This window comes from Scomber japonicus, chromosome 20 (assembly GCF_027409825.1).
Source record: "Scomber japonicus isolate fScoJap1 chromosome 20, fScoJap1.pri, whole genome shotgun sequence".
In the NCBI taxonomy this organism is placed as follows: Eukaryota; Metazoa; Chordata; class Actinopteri; order Scombriformes; family Scombridae; genus Scomber; species Scomber japonicus.
In genome coordinates this window covers 19,685,378-19,704,564 of record NC_070597.1, presented here as the reverse complement: position 1 = coordinate 19,704,564, position 19,187 = coordinate 19,685,378, and the positions used below count along the sequence as shown (strand labels likewise).

At 38.8% G+C, this 19,187-nt stretch overlaps 1 protein-coding gene across 1 annotated transcript in view; it reads left to right on the top strand.

Annotated features, from left to right (window-relative positions):
- Positions 1-19,187, top strand: part of snx29 (sorting nexin 29) — a 141,358-nt gene that overhangs the window by 69,938 nt on the left and 52,233 nt on the right. Inside the window, exon 15 of the mRNA XM_053340905.1 lies at positions 2,741-2,847. Within this exon, the coding sequence (XP_053196880.1) occupies positions 2,741-2,847 (107 nt within the window). The remainder of the gene's footprint in view (positions 1-2,740; positions 2,848-19,187) is intronic.

Here is a 19,187-nt window from a genome sequence, read left to right as displayed (position 1 = left end):
TCCACTGCGCTCATCATTAAGGTCCAGGTTGTAAAAAACGGTAATTATCCTTTAAATTACCGTTGATGCAAACCCAACATTTCCTGCTTAACTGCTTCATATTAGAAGCTTTTAAATGACTTTTTTTGTCCCAGAGATTACTTATACATATTTACCTCATTATTTGGCTTTTTTAAATATGAACATCCAATATTGTTACGCTATATATGTGAAAATACAGAAAATCATAATAGATCCATTTAATGTATTAGTTGCTTCTAGTTTTATTTTTTTCAGTGAAGTCAAAAGTGAGGAGTTGCAGCTTTACCTTATCTCATGTCATTATAAACTGAGTCCTATGAAATAAGTAATAACAAAGATGATCAGCAGTTTTACAGTAGATTGGATTGTCAGTCATGAGTCAGCAGCATCCTGGCGGGAACAGAAGTGTGTTTCATAAAAGATGTACACACAAAATCCATGCAAACATCATTTCCCTCACCTAGATTGGTTTTCATAAAAAAAGGCTGTCCACACCTCACACATACTTCAGACCAGGCATGATATGATATAAAGTTGAGATGGAAAAATAATGATGAGATGGCATCTAAATCCCTGTTTTTATTGGTAGCCAGCAGTGAGTGTGATTTTTTTCTATTTTTTATTTTTGCCCTTAACAAAGTTATATATCAAAACCTGATATATAAACCAAATGTAGATGTTTTTTGTGATTAGTTTCATATTTCTTTCATAAGGGGCATCATTTTATTTCCCTGTTATGTTCTTTTCATGTTATCCATTACTGTGCTGCTCTTTACTCATTACTGTGATTACTGTGTTATCAACACAAATACTAATGATGATTAAGGTATCAGTGCTGATAATGGTTTACAAGTACATCTTGAATCAATGATGCATGTTCCATGAATAGTCACAGCTATTCTGGCATTGTTAGAGAATCATGTTGATGGCAAAACTGGTAAAATTACACTTTATCTTCTTTGCTCATCTCTTATTGTCAGGTCCAATGTGTGGTAGAGAAAGCAGATGATACACATGTGAGTTATTATGGGAGAAGAATGCCTTTATGCAATTTTTGGCAATCTGGGACTTGGAATGGTAAAATGAATTTTCGAAGTACAAATGATAAAAAGTCAGTGTTAATTAAGAAAGGTTTTTATTGAGTATTTGATCCAGAATTACTTATCAGTGGCAGCTATCATAAGAGCTTATCAGCTTTTTTAATCACAAAAAAATGCTGTCTCTTTGTTTCCTTTATGCATGAAGGACCATTTTTTATGAAAGGAATTGCCAATTTCTTGATTAAGCCATATTTCAGAGTTAATGTGTAATTCCCATGTTTCTGAGCTTCTCTTTTCCATACTCTGAATTGATGTCTCCTCAAATCTTTCTTCAACCTGAAATATTTTTTGAAGGTTAAAGTACATGAAAATACAAAAATTGCCCCCAGTCCTACTCCACCCTTCTCTAAACCATCTCTGGTATGTTTTCCTTGATGGGGGGCCACCCAGGTACCACCCTTGTACCGAGTGAACATCAACTGTTCCAAAGGTATAAAAGAAAAAAGTAACTGTGGTTGACTGATTTCATCCATTAGTTCTTGTTTGTGTTCCTGTACCTGACTGTTATTCTCAGCCACTTTCCCCCTACAGTCCTATCTATTTGGAATTACAATGAGCTGACCGACTTCATCAATACCTGCCTCACTCTGTCTAGACATTCAAACACTTGCTGGGGGTTTAGTCTTTATCTAATCACAGTCCAGCTGTACATTTTCTAAAGATCCTCCCCGAAGAGCCATCACCACAAGTTTATTTGAGCTCCACTGAGCCTTCGGACATGCTGAACTTCTATCTCTGAACTTTATTCTCCCTTTCACTTTCTCTTTGTCTCTGCTCATATCTTCCCAATCTCTCTCTTCTTAGCCTAAGTGTGTTTTTTCTAGGTGTTAGCTGTGTGTGGCTGCAGTGAAATAACGGTGCTAATTTGCTTTTTGCGGAGGTCAAAACACAATCCGTCTCCCGACCACCCCTCTGCAAAGCTACAGAGCTCAGACTTTAGCTAAGTTCTGCTGTTCTTCGCTGAAGGAACCCGATTAGTTGATGTTTATGGGCTTAGAAGAGACGCTTTAGGCACTGCTGTGATGACTTCAGCCGGTTAGCAAGCTACAGTAGTGCACAAAAAAAACCAATAAGCTCCATCTGAAGAGAAAAAGAGTAAAACAGGCAATGGCGGGAGAGGGGAAGTTAGTCATTTTGACAGAACAGTAGGAAGTTTTCTTAGAGACTGCTTACATTATTTTATAGTGTATTCACAAACTAGAGTATTTGTGTGCTTATGCATCTTTCTGTGGGTGTGTGTTTGTGTGCATTCCCCTGCGTGACTGTATGTTCTTCTCTGTAATGTGCATGAGTCATATCTCTGTCGGAGTGTGACATTAATTAAATAAAATGGAGATTCATGGCTCTTGCTGGGCTGGTAATGTGAATATTATATAGATTTGCTGCTCCCTGTGTGTTGTTTTTCTCTCTGCTAAAACAAAAGCATCAACCAACCACAGGTGTCACAACTCGCTGCAGAAGATGACACAATGTGCATAATTGGCAGAAACTACTGTTTATAATTGGGCGTGAAAAGAGTTTTCCTTTGCAGTGTGTGCTCCTGATACGTCTCAGTTTCCATACATCTGTGTAAATACAGCTGTGCTCTCTCTCTCTCTCTCTCTCTCTCTCTCTTGCAGCTCTGTCAGTGTTGAGGTCGAGTGAAGAACAGGCCCCTGTCCCTCAGAGTAAATGCATGGGTGACATCGAAGAGCTGGCCGCCAGCTACGAACGCAAACTCATAGAGGTGAGAGCTGTCTCTAGTCATTCTTTACTACTGGACACTCATGAACCAAGTGACATAGTTCGGTGTTCCAGATGTTGATTTTTCCCGCTGGGTAACAAATTATTGTAAATTGCAAAATTGCACATTGTTTTAAACATACCATCTACAGCATATGCTTATTTACTTTCTTGACATTGTTAGATAAGATGATTGATTCCACTCTGTCTGCTAAATATGGAGCTGGAGCAACAGGTGATTAGCTTAGCAAAGTTGAGTTCAGATTGAGTTCAGCTGATTAAACAAACAAACAAAAAAGATACAGTGATTAAAACAAAGCAAAACTGAATTGATAAATAATTGTAAAAAAATTCAAATTGTATTCCGATATAAAAATTCAAGGGACAATTAAAGACAATTTGGACAGACAGGTGGAAGGTAGAAAGAGCTAGTCTCCCCTAGTTACCCAGCAACCTCACAATATTGATTAAGATTCCACTACTAAAGGTTACTGACTTTAGTAAGAGATAGTCTAGTACATAACCCCTGTTAAACCACAACATGTCATTTTTACATTGTGGTTTTTGTACTACTGTAATTAAACAAACGAGATATAATGAAGTGATATTTAGAGGAGCCGGGAGGTGCTTTTGTTCAGCTGTTTCTAGTCTTTATGCTAAGGTAAAGTTAATATGTGTTGGATCAAACTCTTCTATTAAACCTCAATATATATTTGTTAAATTATGTCAGCTTCATGTAATTACTATAAATGAAGAAACCATGGTTTGGACACTTGCAGGTTGTTGTTTCTCAAAATTACAACCACATAAACCCAGACTGCCTCTAGTTCCAAACAGGAAGTTGATTTTTCAGTCTACAGTTTATCCTGTTTGCTTTACTGAGGAGTACAAACATGATTTTTTACTTCTGCACTTCATTCTTTGTATCATCTGCCAGTGCCAGAACCTCAAACAGCTTTAGCAGTGTTTGCTTGAGAAGAGTCAGGCAGTTCACTAGATTTCTGCCAAAGTCCCAGCTGCTGCCGCACAAATGTAACAGAAAAGGCTGGGGCCAATAATCTTGTTTGTTGACAGTAATTTAATTTCTGTGTGGTAATGATTTATTGATGTTAGAGAAGCACTTGGAGCTTTGCATAGAGAAATACCTGAATTGTTACATTAGCAAGCCAAGTTAAAGAAAAGATGTGAGAGCATGTTATCAGGTTTTTGGTCAGTTGAGAGCTGTGCAGGGAAATGGAAAATGGAAAATTCACTTTCTGTACTTTCTGTAGCTACACTGAAACTCAAAACTCTTAACTACACCAAGAGCTATTCCTTGAGCAGGTCCCCCGCAAGTATATTGATTACTGTGCATGTGGAAAATATCTAATAATTGGACATTGGGCAACATTTTGCCAACTGTGAGAGGTGATGATGGGGGTGTGTGTCTGATTTACTGCTAGACTGACCAATCACGTAACAGCTCCAATGAAAGTCAGAAGAGTAAAGTAAAGATAATATCTCGTGAGGTTGGGGGGTGGGTGGGTCTAAATGAATAATTTATAATAAATAATTCCACTTGTGTTTGGCCAAACTGTGTTTTCACTTATTCATGCACACGTATGTGTCATACATTTTTAATGATATTTACTTATTTATTTGTTCATTTGCTTGACTGTCAGTCTCAGTTGAGTTTTCACAGCGAGGCTGGAAGACGGCTGTGAGGCAACGTGGGCTCTCTCCTGGTCCCAGGCCAGCCAGGCCTTGGTGGCTTTGTTTGATAGAGCCCGTCATGCAGAAGGCAGCTGATTTTCTTGTCCCTGATATGTAACAAGTTGTCTAGCAGAAATACTATAAAATATTAGAAAGTGGCTGCAGTGGAAATGCTAGTGCTGGCTCTTCGGCTAATGATATCCGCAAGTGTCATAACCACAAAGGAGAGGGAACAAGAAAGATGTGCATCACGAAGGAGATACAGGATGTTCTCATTATCGTTTCAACTATCTGGTTTATTGGAACATTGGAATAGGCAGTGAAATAGTGTCATAATGTTTCTATGAAATAGGTAAGAAAGAAGATGATCGGGGAATGTGTGGCTTTTACTGTGTGGGTGTGGGTGTGTGTGTTTGTTCAGGGTCAGCAGCATTACTGTTGGCCGTGATGTGAGGATTCAGAAATTGTGTGATTTACATGAGCAGCTGTCAACACTCCTGATTCAGCTGTCTTGCTTTAGCAACTGAGACAAAATCTGACTGACCAAGTTATTGATTTTTGAAAATGTCACATCGAGCCTTGTTGGATACATACAGACCTGCCAGACACAAATAAATATTGGACGAGGCTCAGCCTTCATTAACCTGGGATACACGCCCTGGCTCAGCTTTTAATTTAATGATGGTAATGCATTGTATTGACTCTGACTTTATTTATGTTTGAGCCAAATCTCAAGGCGCTCTGTGCTCTTTTCATGCTGCGTCCTCATCTGTTCATGTGTTCTGCCAGGCTGTGAACTGTGCCCACAGCATGAAAAAGTCTCTGAATAAATGATCTAAATAAAAGGCATGTAAATAAGGGTCAGGAAACAGGACAAATGTTTCCTGTTGGTCACGGTGACCCCTTTTACAGGCAACAGCCAATTAATTTGGGTTGGGGGTACAGTAAGGAGTTTTAAGCACAGCATCCTCCCATGTGATGTCTTGATGTCAGATGAATTGTTCTATGCTTTGTAGGACATTGTTCAGGCATAAGCTATAATAATAAGCCTAATAGAGCAGCTTCTTTTTGAAACTACTGATTGCTGCATTTAAGGAATCAAATGTGAAGCTGACAAGCCATAAATATAAAAGTGCTTATTTGACTGATTTGAATTGGTAAAAATATATATCACAGAGTCTATTATGTTAGAATTCTACTATAATTATACAGTACTGGTTCAGAAACAGTCAGGATTTTAGACATCAGCAAGCACAGGGCTACATTAATATTCATTTGGAGTCGTGTTTCTGTCTTCGTGATGAATCTAAGCCCAATATTATTAATTTTTACTTTCTTTACCAGCTCTGTTTGGTTTCCATTAACTGAGGGACACTTGAAATTTTGCCGTGTGAAACCAAAGCAAAGGAACTATAGGTGTGAAAACGCCCTAAAACATACTGCAGAGCTGCAGGGGACTGCAGTGGTAATCGTCTACACCCCTCTCACATTACACATTAAACCTGGCACTTCCTTCTGGTGGATCTGCCAATTACTACAGAACATGATTAGTGGTATGGTTACTTTCTCACTGATTTATTGAACACAGTTTAACCTCAGGTCAAATGTCTGAATTTTTACAGGTTAACTTGCACTTACTGATTAAGAAACTTTTTTAACTATGTTAGAAGTGCAACTCAGTAGTTACCACTGTCAGCTTAAAGAAAGGAACTCTTTGGTTTTGTCTTTATGTTCTTTCTCTCTGGTTTCCTGCAGACACCTGTACTGTAGGTCAAGTGATTTGGAATATTTATCAGGTGTAAATGCGAGTGTGACTTTTTTTTGCCATTTTAATCACTCGTATGGGTCCAGAGTGTCTTAAGACCAAGATGGACTAATCCATAGTTCAGTACAGGAAGGACTCTGGGAGGACGTGTTCATTTTTTAAACTGTGAATGATTTCAGGGTCTTCTCCTGCTGCCATCTTTCTCACTTTTTCTTTCTTCTTCTGCTCTCTCCTCTCACTGCTTGTCACTCCTGGTTTCACATCCCCTCCTTCACTCCTCAGCTGTGACAGTGAGAAAAGCAATATTAGGTGTGTTCACATAAGCGTGCGTACATTCACCATGTGCGATGTGCAAATTCACATCCATACGAGTGGGATTTCTCACATGAGACTGCATGGATGTCTGATCTAAGTGGGTTTAAGAAGCTATCGAGAGTAGGTGGGCACTTTAACATTTCCCTGTGGAACAGAGGCCTGTCTGAAATAAAATACAGTGGGAAAAAAAGCAAGCAAATGACAGATGAATGCATAGACGGATAAAAGCAACAAAGAAAGACAGTGAAACTACAGTATAGGAAACTCAAGGGGATGGAGGCATAATGGTCATATTCTCTTCTTCCTTTGTGGACAGCGTTTTAATTTCCAGCTTTATTGCATGGTACTATACATTGTCTGTGAGTAATGAAAAACAAATTGCACAATGCAGTGAACATGGCCGCTGAGGTTTCTGGGACACAGCAAAAACTGCATGACATTGATCTGTGAGTCTGGAGTGATGAGGGAAAGGGCAGGCAGTTAGTGATGTAACACATCCTCTTATCAGTGCACACAGGCTGTTGGTGTCATCCAGAAGGTTTACAGTACAGCACCAGCTCTCTGAACTTACTGTACAGGCCTCGCTGGGATATGACTGTTGATTTTTCATTACACTTTTAATCAGTTCTCAAACAGAAATAGCTGCATGGATTTGGCATTTTGTTATTATTACTGTGCAGTATATTGTGCCCTTTTTTTTTTTTTTTTTTTTACAGAGGAAGTTTATGAGACAGAGGCTTTATCACTCGTGCTTTGAGATGAAACAGAGACGAGGGGAATAACAGCCTCTCCTCTTCAGATGTTCAAACTCACAAGGAACCTTTTAAGCCATTCGTGGCAGTTGTTAAAGAGACGTTCAAAGACTCTTTTTGAGGGAAGTCACGGTATGTTGTAGAAAAACAAATTTAGTGCTAAAACTGTGCTGAATGCTAATTGAGAAAAACCTTAATGAAATCAATCAAAATGATGTCAGGGACAGACTATCAGATTTATAATTAAACTCACAATCATATACACGAGCATCTGTTGTCATGTGTCTGAGGTTCCATGTTTAGTTCTCATTTTGACAACTGAGCAAACCCTTGCTGGAAAAGACTTATCAAAAGAAATAAGACTAAAACAGATAATTTAGTTTACCTTCACTTTTTCATTTTCTTTTACCACCTATGCTCTAGAGCAGTGGTCTCCAACCTTGCTCCTGGAGAGCTACTGGCCAAATGTTTTAGGTATCTCCCCACTCTCTAACACACCTGATTCTAATAATTAACTCGTTATCAAGCAGCTGAAGTTTGTCAAGGGTTTGATAGCGAGTTAATTATTAGAATCAGGTGTGTTAGAGTGGGGAGATACCTAAAATATGCAGGCCAGGAGCAGAGTTGGAGACCACTGCTGTAGTTGCCAGTCAATCACAGGGCTAACATATAGTATAAAGACAGATGACAATTCACATTCACATCTACAGGCAATGTAAAGTCACCAATTAACCTAACCTAAGCCGGAGTACCTGGAGAGAACCCACACAGACATGAGGAGAACATATAAACTCCATACAGAGAGGCCCAGAGTCGGCTCAGCATCCTCTTGCTGTGAGGCAACAGCGCTAAACACTGCTCCTCCATGTCGCCCATTTAATTTACATGCATGTGTAGAAAATATAATGAGGCCTTGTGGAATAATAAGAGAAAATACAACTGCTGCAGGTGCCTCCCTTTTAGATTGAAGTTAAATGAATCATGACATAGGGTGTTTAAAATTGCCTGAAAAGCTGTAAAGATAAATGAAGTGATTAGTATGACTTATCAATATGTGTCTGAACAGCAGGTCTATATTATAGTTTACTGTAGCCTCCAGAAATAACAGACAGATTTTCAGAATAAAACGGGTTAATCAGCTAATTAGAGCAGAGATCCAACAGAATGGTCTGAAGAGATAACATCACTGTGCAAACTAATACTCGTTTTGTAATTTGTCCATTTGGCTCGTGAACAAAATGGGTTTGACTGTGGATGAAAAAAGGCAGAAATCTCTGCAGCATGTGTGAAATAACTCTCTCAAGCCCATGCAAATGCAGTACGTCTGCCCACTGTCTGCTATGGAATAGTCTTACTCCAAGAACCTTCACATTTAAATCATAAGAAGCTGCCTATGATAATTAAGGTAATTTAGATTTAGTGGAGAGTCATTTTTGCTCCAAATTGAGGCCTCATTACATCATATAGTAGTACTGTAAACTGACTCGTCTATAGCTCAGAGGCTGGATCATCCTAACCCAAATTCTCCAGCAGATGTCTGACTCATATCCAGTAAGCTAACAGACTCTAAGTACATTAGGGGGCTTGTGACCACAGGCGCCTGAGCAACAGAGGAAGTGGAGCAAATGCGTCCCCAAATTTATGGTTTTTGTCTTTTTAAAGATAATATATAGATCATCATACAGTCCTTGCAATCAGGTGATTATATTTAAGCAGCCTATATTAAAAAAGCAAGAGAAAAAGCAAGCGATTAAAAAAATCATACATTTGATTGATCGGAGCAGACTGACAGACGCCAAAGTTTTTTCTCACAACGCCAAAGTTTCTGAATGAACAGAAACTTAAGTCAAGCTTCTGTGCTGGAAAGTGACTTATTTAGACTTCTACAGACTACATTGCTTTAGTTGAAGTTTGAGTCAAACTTTGGATGGAATATTTTCTAAATACAAGGACGCACCGCTCCGTGTAATGATCTCTCATCCAGTCGCTCTGCTTTGTGCTTTCATTATTGTGATTATTCTCTCATTTTTTCTCATAGTGGGCAAATCAGAGGCACAAGTTTACTCCAAAGAGGGGTTTCACAGAAAGGTCTAGACCTCGATTTAAACATGCATTAGCTGTCGGTACTGTTTAAAATAACTCCCACTAGAAGCTGTGGGTAAAATAAACCGGTGGGTTTGGAATTAGATTGTTGCTTTGAGGCCATTTCATTCATCCACATTGTTTGTGCTTTGTTGCAATAGTCAGATGTTGAAGATACTCTGGTGAGTATTGAGAATAGCAACTGTCAGGCTTAACTTTGTTTAACCAGCTTTAATCATCCAAATGATATTGTGATGTGTTGAAAGGCTATTTCATTCAGCCATTGTTTAACCTTGAAGATGACTCAGTAGCCTGCAGCCTGCAACCATTGTATGCTGTTTTTTACAAGTATAATTTCAGATGTGAAATAGCTGTTCTTCTGATCATCATTTCCTGTCCTGATCCATCCAATTATATACCGTTCTTGATGCAATATTGCTTTTCACAGCATTCTCAATCTAACTAATCTATTCTAGTGCAGGTTGATGTTTCCTGACTTAATCCACGAGGTTAGATGGTGTAGAAATGCAGGAAATTCATTTCCCCCAGACCTCCTCCTCACCACCACCAATTATGTGTCTTTCCAAGTTTGCTCACCCATTTAAAAACTGCTTGTGACTATGCAGTTACAGCAGATACATATATAAATATATATTTTGTTTTGTTTTCCCACGGTGTATTTTTATATCTGCTGTGTTGTATTGATAAGTTGAAGGAGGGAGGCTGCTGTTGGAGGATAGAGAAGAGATATGGGTCAAAACTTCCAGTGGGATCAAGGATTCTCTCTTTGATCCGCGAGCTCATTAATTAACCATAAACAACATCAAGAACAAGAACAACAATTACAAGCCACCGACTCAGAATCTCCTCTGTTCAGAGCGGAGATGCGGTAATAACCGAGAGAACATGAACCCATATGCCAGTAAAATGCCTGTTGTCTTTGCTGTGTAATGCAAGTGAATGTGACCCTTGAAAAGCCAAAATACTGCATAATGCATGCTATTCTTCTCAGAATAATGCAGGTGATGCTGCTTTGAAGTGTTTATGCATGTACCAAGTACAAAAGCCTTTCTAGGCCTTATTACATTTACTTTTCCTTGAATCATTTTTGTGTTTTATGAGAATACATATAAACATCTCTGCTGTATGTCCAGATTTGTGTCCAGACTATAACACATTTTCTCTAATGTCTTTGAACACAGCAGCATAATGCAAATCTGTGTTTCGGTTACTATTTTGAATGAAGGTTTAAATACCTACAGTACAGTACAACTATAAAACCAGTATTAAATGTTAATGTTACTGCTACGGAGGTGGATGTTGAAGTCATACATCTCATCTCTGTTGCTCCTACTACTGAGCTCAATGAGGCAGTGACTGCTCCAGTCATTCATGATGCTTTTGAAGCTGTGCAGTAGAAGTCTGTTAAACAGTTCTTACTTGCTGAAAGTGCTTTTTTCCAGTCTTGCTACTGTCTGGCATTCCATTTTCATGTGTCACATACACAGTTTACAATAATACCAACGGCACATTTACTACTCGAATGTCTTAGCAATGCTTTTTGCCAACAATGGGTCCTTAATTTCAGACAGAAGTCGAAAAAAGCTATTTTGCATTAGCATAATGCTGTTTGGCTGCTTAGTTTAGATACTTACAGATACACAGTTAGTGACTGTGTGTACTGATGTTATGGTTATTAAAGAAAAGGCATGACTAATTAATGAGTTTGGCTAACGTAACACTATCTCAGGTAATGTTAACATTGCTGCTAACACCACCCTAAACTTTTATAGCTTCCAGAACTAGCTTCCACACAGTGAGGAAATATTACAGTGGATGTGTTAGTCATGAATAACAAAAAATGTAACCTGTAACCTAAGAAACTAACGTATTTACACAGTTTAGCTTTAGAAGTAACATGGGCTACCCCAAGCTAGTTAGCTGGACATGTTGCAGTGTACGTTGGAGCAGATGAAATTTGCTGTTTAACCCACACCACTTTGGCATGTGGAGAAATCCAAAGTTTGACAGAACTGCTGCACTACTCATAGTTGCTAAGCTATGACTGAACAATTTCTGTCCAGAGTAGGGATTCAGTGAAAACTAAATGATCATAGAGATGCATTAGCTGCTAGTCGACAACAAAACTATCTTAAATCACTGTCATTTAGCTTCATGGAAGCACAGACTCATGCATAAATAAATGAAAACATTGCCATGTGCTGCGATAATCCATAACTACTGTACCAGATGACTGTCAATTAATTCCCTGTCTTCATACTGGCAAATTCTGTCGCTGTATATTAAAATTTTGGCTCTCACTTGTGGAAAGTGACAATTTTTTGAATGTAAACCTAATCTTAATCTGTCCCAATACTTCTTGGATATGTAGACTTGGAGAACATGCACTAAGTCAGGGCTTTAGTTCCCCTAATGTTCATCCAGTTTTGATGAAAACACCCCAAAATTAAAGCTGACAGACTGCACTTTAACATTCTCATCACTGCAGCGTTTCAAAGTAATAATGCTACATAACCAAAAAATGTGTGATCCAAGTGCTCATGGAGCTGGCTGTGTGATGCGGCAGTGACAAAGAGTCTACGTCTGTACCACGGGCCAGATTTAGCCTCTTCTATAAACTCCTGTTTCTCTCTTTTCTATTGGTCCATCTGCCGCTCTCATGTGCTCACGCTTCTTAACTCGTCTCTCTCTCTTTCTCTCTTCTCGTATCTTTTTTTTCACCTCAGTTCAGAGTGGACAGCACAGCTTGTGATGTCTATATCAGTCCTCCCTCACACTTCTTTTCTTCCTTCTTTTCCCCATCTCTCAGCTATGTCTCTTCCTGTTGAGGAGCAGCTGTGTTGAAGTGAGTCAGAGAGACAGATAGAGACCCAGGCTGCATTTGGATTTACATAGTAGCCCCCCGTATTGACCATATTCTGGCTGAGGCCTCACCCAGTTTAAGATGCTTAAATGAACGTTTGATACCCTGCGACTGGGTCTCCCTTCTGCCATGAATAAAAAAAGATGAAAGAATTTTCCTTTCAAGCCGCGCTGTCCTGCTCACTGTGAAATCCCAGTCGTAATATGAACATTAAGAACTGCCAGCCATTAGGTTTTATTTAACATCACAGTACATGATATTACTCCATATCCTGAAGACATGAACATTTCATTTTCTAATATATGTTTCTATTGAATTGGAAAGGAGACAGTACCCAGGATTTAACTTGAGGAAATATAAAGTTCAAAGAAGTATTTACATCAAAAAGAATTAAATTAGACTGAACTGTATTTGGGGGCAAAATGCAAACTGTAATAGTGACAGTGACACTAGTTTCAGTTTGGATGAGATATGTTGGACAACTTTCAGGAATGTCTTCTTTTTCAAATATTTTCAGATATTTTTAACTCTGAGATCAAAGCAAACATAGCTCTAAAATGACCTCTAAAAACATGATTTACTGTAAGTGTTTTTTTGTTGAATTTACTTGCTTTTTTTGGCCACAAGAGCAGCAAATAAATTAGACTTAAACATTTATCCGTGAGATACGGTTGTGAGATACAGTTGTGCAGATTGAAATCCTTGAAACAAAGAAATGCAAATGAATAAACAAGTAAATAAGGATGTATTATCAAAGTTGTCTTTAGGACTGCAACTAATGATTATTTCATTATCGATTAATCTGTCAATTTGTTTCTTTATTAGTTGTTTGGTCAATAAAATACCAGAAAACCATGAAAAATATTTGCCACTGTTTTCCAAAGCCCAAGATGCCATATCAAATGTCGTCTTCTGTCCCGATCAAAAGTCCATGACTCAAAAATATTTAGTTTACTGTCATAGAAACCAGAAAACATTCACATTGGAGAGGCTGGAAACAGAAAATGTGACATTTTTCCTTCAAGGATGGCTCCAAACAATGAATTGATTATGAAGATAGTTGTCAATTAATTTAATAGTTGGCAATAAACCAATTAACTGACTTAATGTTTCAGCTCTAGTTGTGTTTACAGTAAGTTGAGTCTGTATCTCCTGCCATACAGAAAGTATCCTTGTTATGCTGCCACTTAGAGATACAGACCTCCACTCCACCAGACGCCAACTTATAATCACAACAGAGGTTTATTTAATGAGAAGATCCCAAGTACAGAGGCCACAGCACCCTGATGAGGTCAAGGTAGCTATAGAAAATAAAAGGTGTTTTAATTTCTTCTGACATTGACCCCAGATCAAGTGAGTTAAGTACTTCTGTTGAGAAGAGTTTTCACTGTGAGTGTAAATGCTGCAGCTGTATGACCCTGTGAGCATCAGCTCTCTCTTCCTGTCCTCTTCTTGCCCCTTGTCTCTCCGTCTGAACACACTTTTCATATTCTCTTTCCCTCGTCTTGACCTCATTTCCTTTCACCCCATTCATTGCATGTATCCCGTCTAATGAAGGTTATTAGGTTTTGGGTCAGGTATACTACTGCAGATCTTGCTCTCCTTCTTTCTTGTGTGTCTTTTTCGAAAGGGGTGGGGGATGCTCAGCCATGGCTTTCTTATCCTCCTTTTTATTCAGGCCAGCTGAGATTAGCGCAGCTCAGATCAGATCATTTAACAGAGGAGAAGGATAGGAAGAGGCACACAGAGATTCTAAAAAGATGGGAGAGCATAGGAGTGGAGGAGGGTAAGGCGTTGTGAAAAGGAGGTGATTGTTTGTGTATGTGGTCTGCCATGCTACTTTCAGGGAAACATTTCAGACTAAAGACCAGTAAATTGGCAATGTCTTGTCCAATTGGGGACAAAAACTATATCCCTAATTGGGAAAGATCTGATTATTGGGCCAGTGTTTAAAGTTAGGCTAAGGGCTTGGCAAGTAGTAGATATGATTAGGGTTAGGGTAAGTCTCCTGGAAATACATTTAATTTGATGTAATGTCCCCAAAAGTGACCTCAGACAACATGTGTGTGTGTGTTCATGCGAGAGAGCGTTCGGTCAGCATCACTTGGATGGCGGTTATCTGTGATGACTCCAGCAGTGTAGACGATTACATCATACCAAGCAACCCTTCAGGCCAAACAAAATGTCTGATAGCAAACAGCACTTTGCATCACTGCTCTGATTTGGCCCCATTTTCAGCCATACTAGGTCATTAAACCTTACCATACATAAGATACATTAACTCTGAATGTATGCAACAGATTACATAATAATCACTATTCACAATAAAAGCTAAACTGAGCTTGTTTTTTTTAATTTTTAAATAAAACATGAGGGATTGTTATTAGTACAGTAGATGATGAAGCTGCTGTTATATGGAGTGAAATATAAAAATATTCTCAATGTTTGATTTGTTGAGTTGATCCTTACAGACTCTTGGTGTGTTTTACAATTTCAACAAAAGTAAAACTGTCTTTGTATTTTCTGTACCCATATTGCACAGTCATATTTTTGCATTAAATACAGTAAATGATACCATTTGTTATTGCTACATAAAGAATATCCAACCTGGATGGTAATATTAACTGCAGAGAATAGTTTATAGTACATTTGTCATTATTAATCACAGTGAGAGATGATGTGTTGTGAATAGGATTAGTTCAGTTCAGTTATTTCTACCTTTCACAGTCAGCCCTCTTACTTTCATTTAGTTAAACTGTCTGTGAATAGTACAAATTAGTACATAGAAAACATACTTTATGAAGAGAAATGACTTAACCAGTTAAAATGCATGTTTTACTTGATTTGTTATATAATTTTGTATTTATTTAGGAAAACATACCCAGAGGAAGTATGATGAATGTTGTCTGACTTCTTGTAAGTGTGTTTCTAAAATTTCCTCAGTCCTCATAAATGCAGTGACTAATGCTCCAGTGTGTGCCTACATAAAAAAACAAATTACCTGCCAAGTAACTTAATTCTTAAAATAAAAATACAAGTTAGTTTTCTGAAACACAGTCATGCTTCTATTCAATGTTCATCACCACAACACACCATACAAACATACTGAATACTTTTCCTTCCTCGTAATCCACACATTTGCAAAGCTGATGTCTTTTAAAAAAAATGTTGAGACCTGAATTGTTTACATCCGCGTTTGCTAGCTCTCAGTCGTCTGCCTTTCCTGGGTGTTTGCTGTGTTTCTTGGCTCATTACCGCCACCAACAGTTAATCAGTGGAATTAGCACAAGATTGACCGCAGGAATGAGCATCAAATCGGCCACATACTTCAACTGCAGACAAAGAAAATAGCAAAGCAAAGAGCCACTGATTAAAACAGTGTTTTAGAGCCTTTATAGCTAGTTGTTCAAAAACTCCACGGGGTACCTTTAAACCTTCCATACTTTAATATTTGTTGAATTGATTGGTTAGACATAGGTGCTTTAACTTGTGAAGTTTCCAGGTGAAACCCATGAAAAGAACAATGTACTTTCACAAGGTAATGGAAGTATTTATCCGTTTAGTAATTAGCTACATGAAACTGGTCGATCCCTGATGTTCTGTGATATTTCAGCATTTCCCAGCTCAGAAAGGTTGTAAACATGTTGCTGATTTTGCTTGACCCAGCTCCCCTGATGGGACATTGCATTGCATTCTGGTCACTTTTGCTCCTGATCTTTGATTGTTAGATGGCCTTAGGGGCTCCCTGCCTGAGCCACATAGCCATGTCTTCAAGGCTCCATGTAGGCTGTAGCCTAAATCAGACAAGAGCAGCCTGTCAGGCCTCTACTTTGCTGACTTGAGCTGTCAGGTTTATTGTGATGTTTTTATGGTTTTCCCACTGAAAGCTTTTCAACTCCAAACTGCACCGGCTTGAAGGAAATTGTAAGCCAGTCCATCACCTTCAACACTAACAAGTTCCCGTTCAGGTTGTGAGTGTCAGGGGAGAAAAGCTTAGTGCAAGTAGACACACATACATACTTGCACACACACACACACACACGATTGTGCACTACTGTTAGAAATAATATAAATTCTCTAGCCTGCAATCCAATTTATGTCATTGTTTGTTGTTATTTTCTATTTCTCGTCTTTGTTGTTTAATCATTTGTGCAATTAAACTAAACTCTAAACCTAACTCATTCTGATGTTGCCCTTTAGCTCTTGAAATGTCTCCATAGCCATTTTACACTGTACTGATCTCTATTTCTTCTCATTTATTTTGTGGATGAGATTTCTGCAGCTTCTAATTAGCTCTTGTCCTGCACATATTTATTGGCCGATGCAAAGCCTGAAGCGAGCCTTTGGGTGGCCTTGACTAGAAAAAGGTCAGCATGATGGGGAAGTGGGCTTATACAGTACAACATTGCATATACTGTAAGGTCCAGGCATGAGCGAGTGAACACTGAAAGCAGACGACTGTGCATCCTAATGGAGCCCCTACGTTAATAACAGTAAGAGAAGATGAACTTGCCCATTTCAACAAATTGGCAATGCTAGCACGTAGCCACACAGCCGCTGCCTAATATAGACCACCGTCGAATTAGCACGCTTGAGCAGAGATTTACACACATGTGCACTCACACACACACACACATATATACGCACGCCGCACATGCCGACGCAAGCACACACGCACGGCCAGAGAATGACAAACTGATTAGCTCCCTCTCACTGAGAATTAATTGGGTTTCTTCACGCTTAAAATTAATTCCCTCTTTTATAATGTCCTATTTAAGAGTCGTGGCGCCTAAATAAATAGAGGTGATGAATGGGCTGGCGTGTCGAGGACAGTCGGGATTGTTTAGGGATTCGGAGGGCCTGAAACACCGACTGTGCATTTTCTGCCCCACCATTTGAAATTGACAACAGGTGACGCACGCCTGTTGAACCTCCGATGCCCCCATTTCCTGTCATTCATCACCCCATTTCTCTGCTCTCATTTCAGCTTTTTGAAACAAACATCAGGGCTCTTTCAGGATACAAACAGAAAACATTGAGATGTGATTTTATTTTTGGGAGGGGAGGATGAGTTTTTGAGCTTGAGACGGTCATGTTTTATGTTCAAAGATTACCATCAGCTGTGTTTTATTGCTTCGCGGCCCTATCTGATCCGGAGATTTCTAATGTCTTTGTTGTTTAGAGACACACAGATATTGACTGAGCCCATAGGTATACCTCGTTTTATTCAGTCGGAATAAAAAGTGGCAAGGCTGGGGATCAGCAGAGCCCAAATGGTTTTGATGTGAATTTCCCACGGTCTTAGTTGAACACTACCTAGATTTCTGATGTGAAATATCTCTCATTATTTCACATTATTCCTCCAGGTACTTTTTTTTTTTTTTTTTTTTTTTTTGTTGTTGTTCAAAAAGTATAGAAATGATTATTGCTTAAAGGGACTCAGGGCCTTGTTGCAAGTTGTTTATTTCATACTCAGATACTGTCTATAGAGCTCAGGTTGTATTTGACAGCAGAGAGATTTAACAGCATGCCTGAGGACACACACACACACACACACACACACATTGTTATTCACTTCATAACTTCTGAGCGGCGGTTAAACAGTAATATCAACAAACACAGAGAGACAGACTCAGAAATCAAAGCACTGTTTCCTTTGGTAAAACTTTTTTTCATTTTAGCAATCATGTCGCATTAATGATAGGAATTAGCATTGATTAAAAAGAGTGTGAGCTTGCTGTTGGTATTATTTGTTGGTATCATCAGTATCATTTAGTAGCTAGAGTTATGATGTATATTCAATTCTTCACCTTTTGCCTGCTACTTTTGTCCAATTTGTTTAACATTGTCACTCTATCCCCTCGAGCCCAACACCTTCCACTTATGAGTACATTATATACATTAACAGTGCAGCGACAAGGAACTGCTGCAGAGCTATTTGGAGAGATCACAGTTTTTTTTTTAGGATTTTCAAATTCATTTTAAGCCGTGCTGCTCGTGGCTCCCAAATATACAGCAGACCGCCTGATTCAGAGTGTGATAGGAGCTCCTGTGGCCTTGCTGTGTGGTGTTGAATACTGCATTGTATGTCATTTCACTGTTGCAATTAAGGCTTCTGAAATATACTGAATACTGTGGCACGTAGGCTAGATCATTTTTACATTGCTGTTTGTTGGTGCACCAGCTTAAAAAGGCTATCAATAATAGATAATCAATGTTTATGGTAGTGTAAATAATAGAATTGAACTTCCATTGGTGCATCGCCTTTCGAAAGGGAAAATTGATGGACACTTAATTAATTTAGTCTCATCAGATATATTAAATTATCAATTTGGACTACAACCTAAATCACCATTTCAATAACTACTAAAGGTTGAAGGGTTTTGGAGTTCTGAATAGTAGAGGTTGGCAGTATTCACTCCTGTGCAACATTAAATAGACCAGCATGTATATTCAAAAGTATTTGGGGGGAGACAAAAGGAAAAGGTTGGGCTTCAACCCAAAATTGCAGCTTGGGCACAAAAATGGCACTACGTGTGTGTGGGAGGAAATAGACAAAAGGGAAGATGGCAGATTTGGACCGAAAATGACGGCTTGGACCCAAAAAAAAAAAAGATAGGGGATGAGTCGACGCATGTGTACGTGTCTTTCCTGCAAGTATGTGAATTGGGAATTTTTCCTCTCGGCATATGTGACTGTGTTTGAGGCCATTTCAAAGTACATGCATGGGCCCTGTGTAGGATAATGGTGCCAGGTTAGGAAAGACATTAGTTTGCATGATGTAATAGTTACTGGATTTAACTCTGACTAAATATCACAACAACACGGTGGATATCAGAGAACCATCAGAGGAG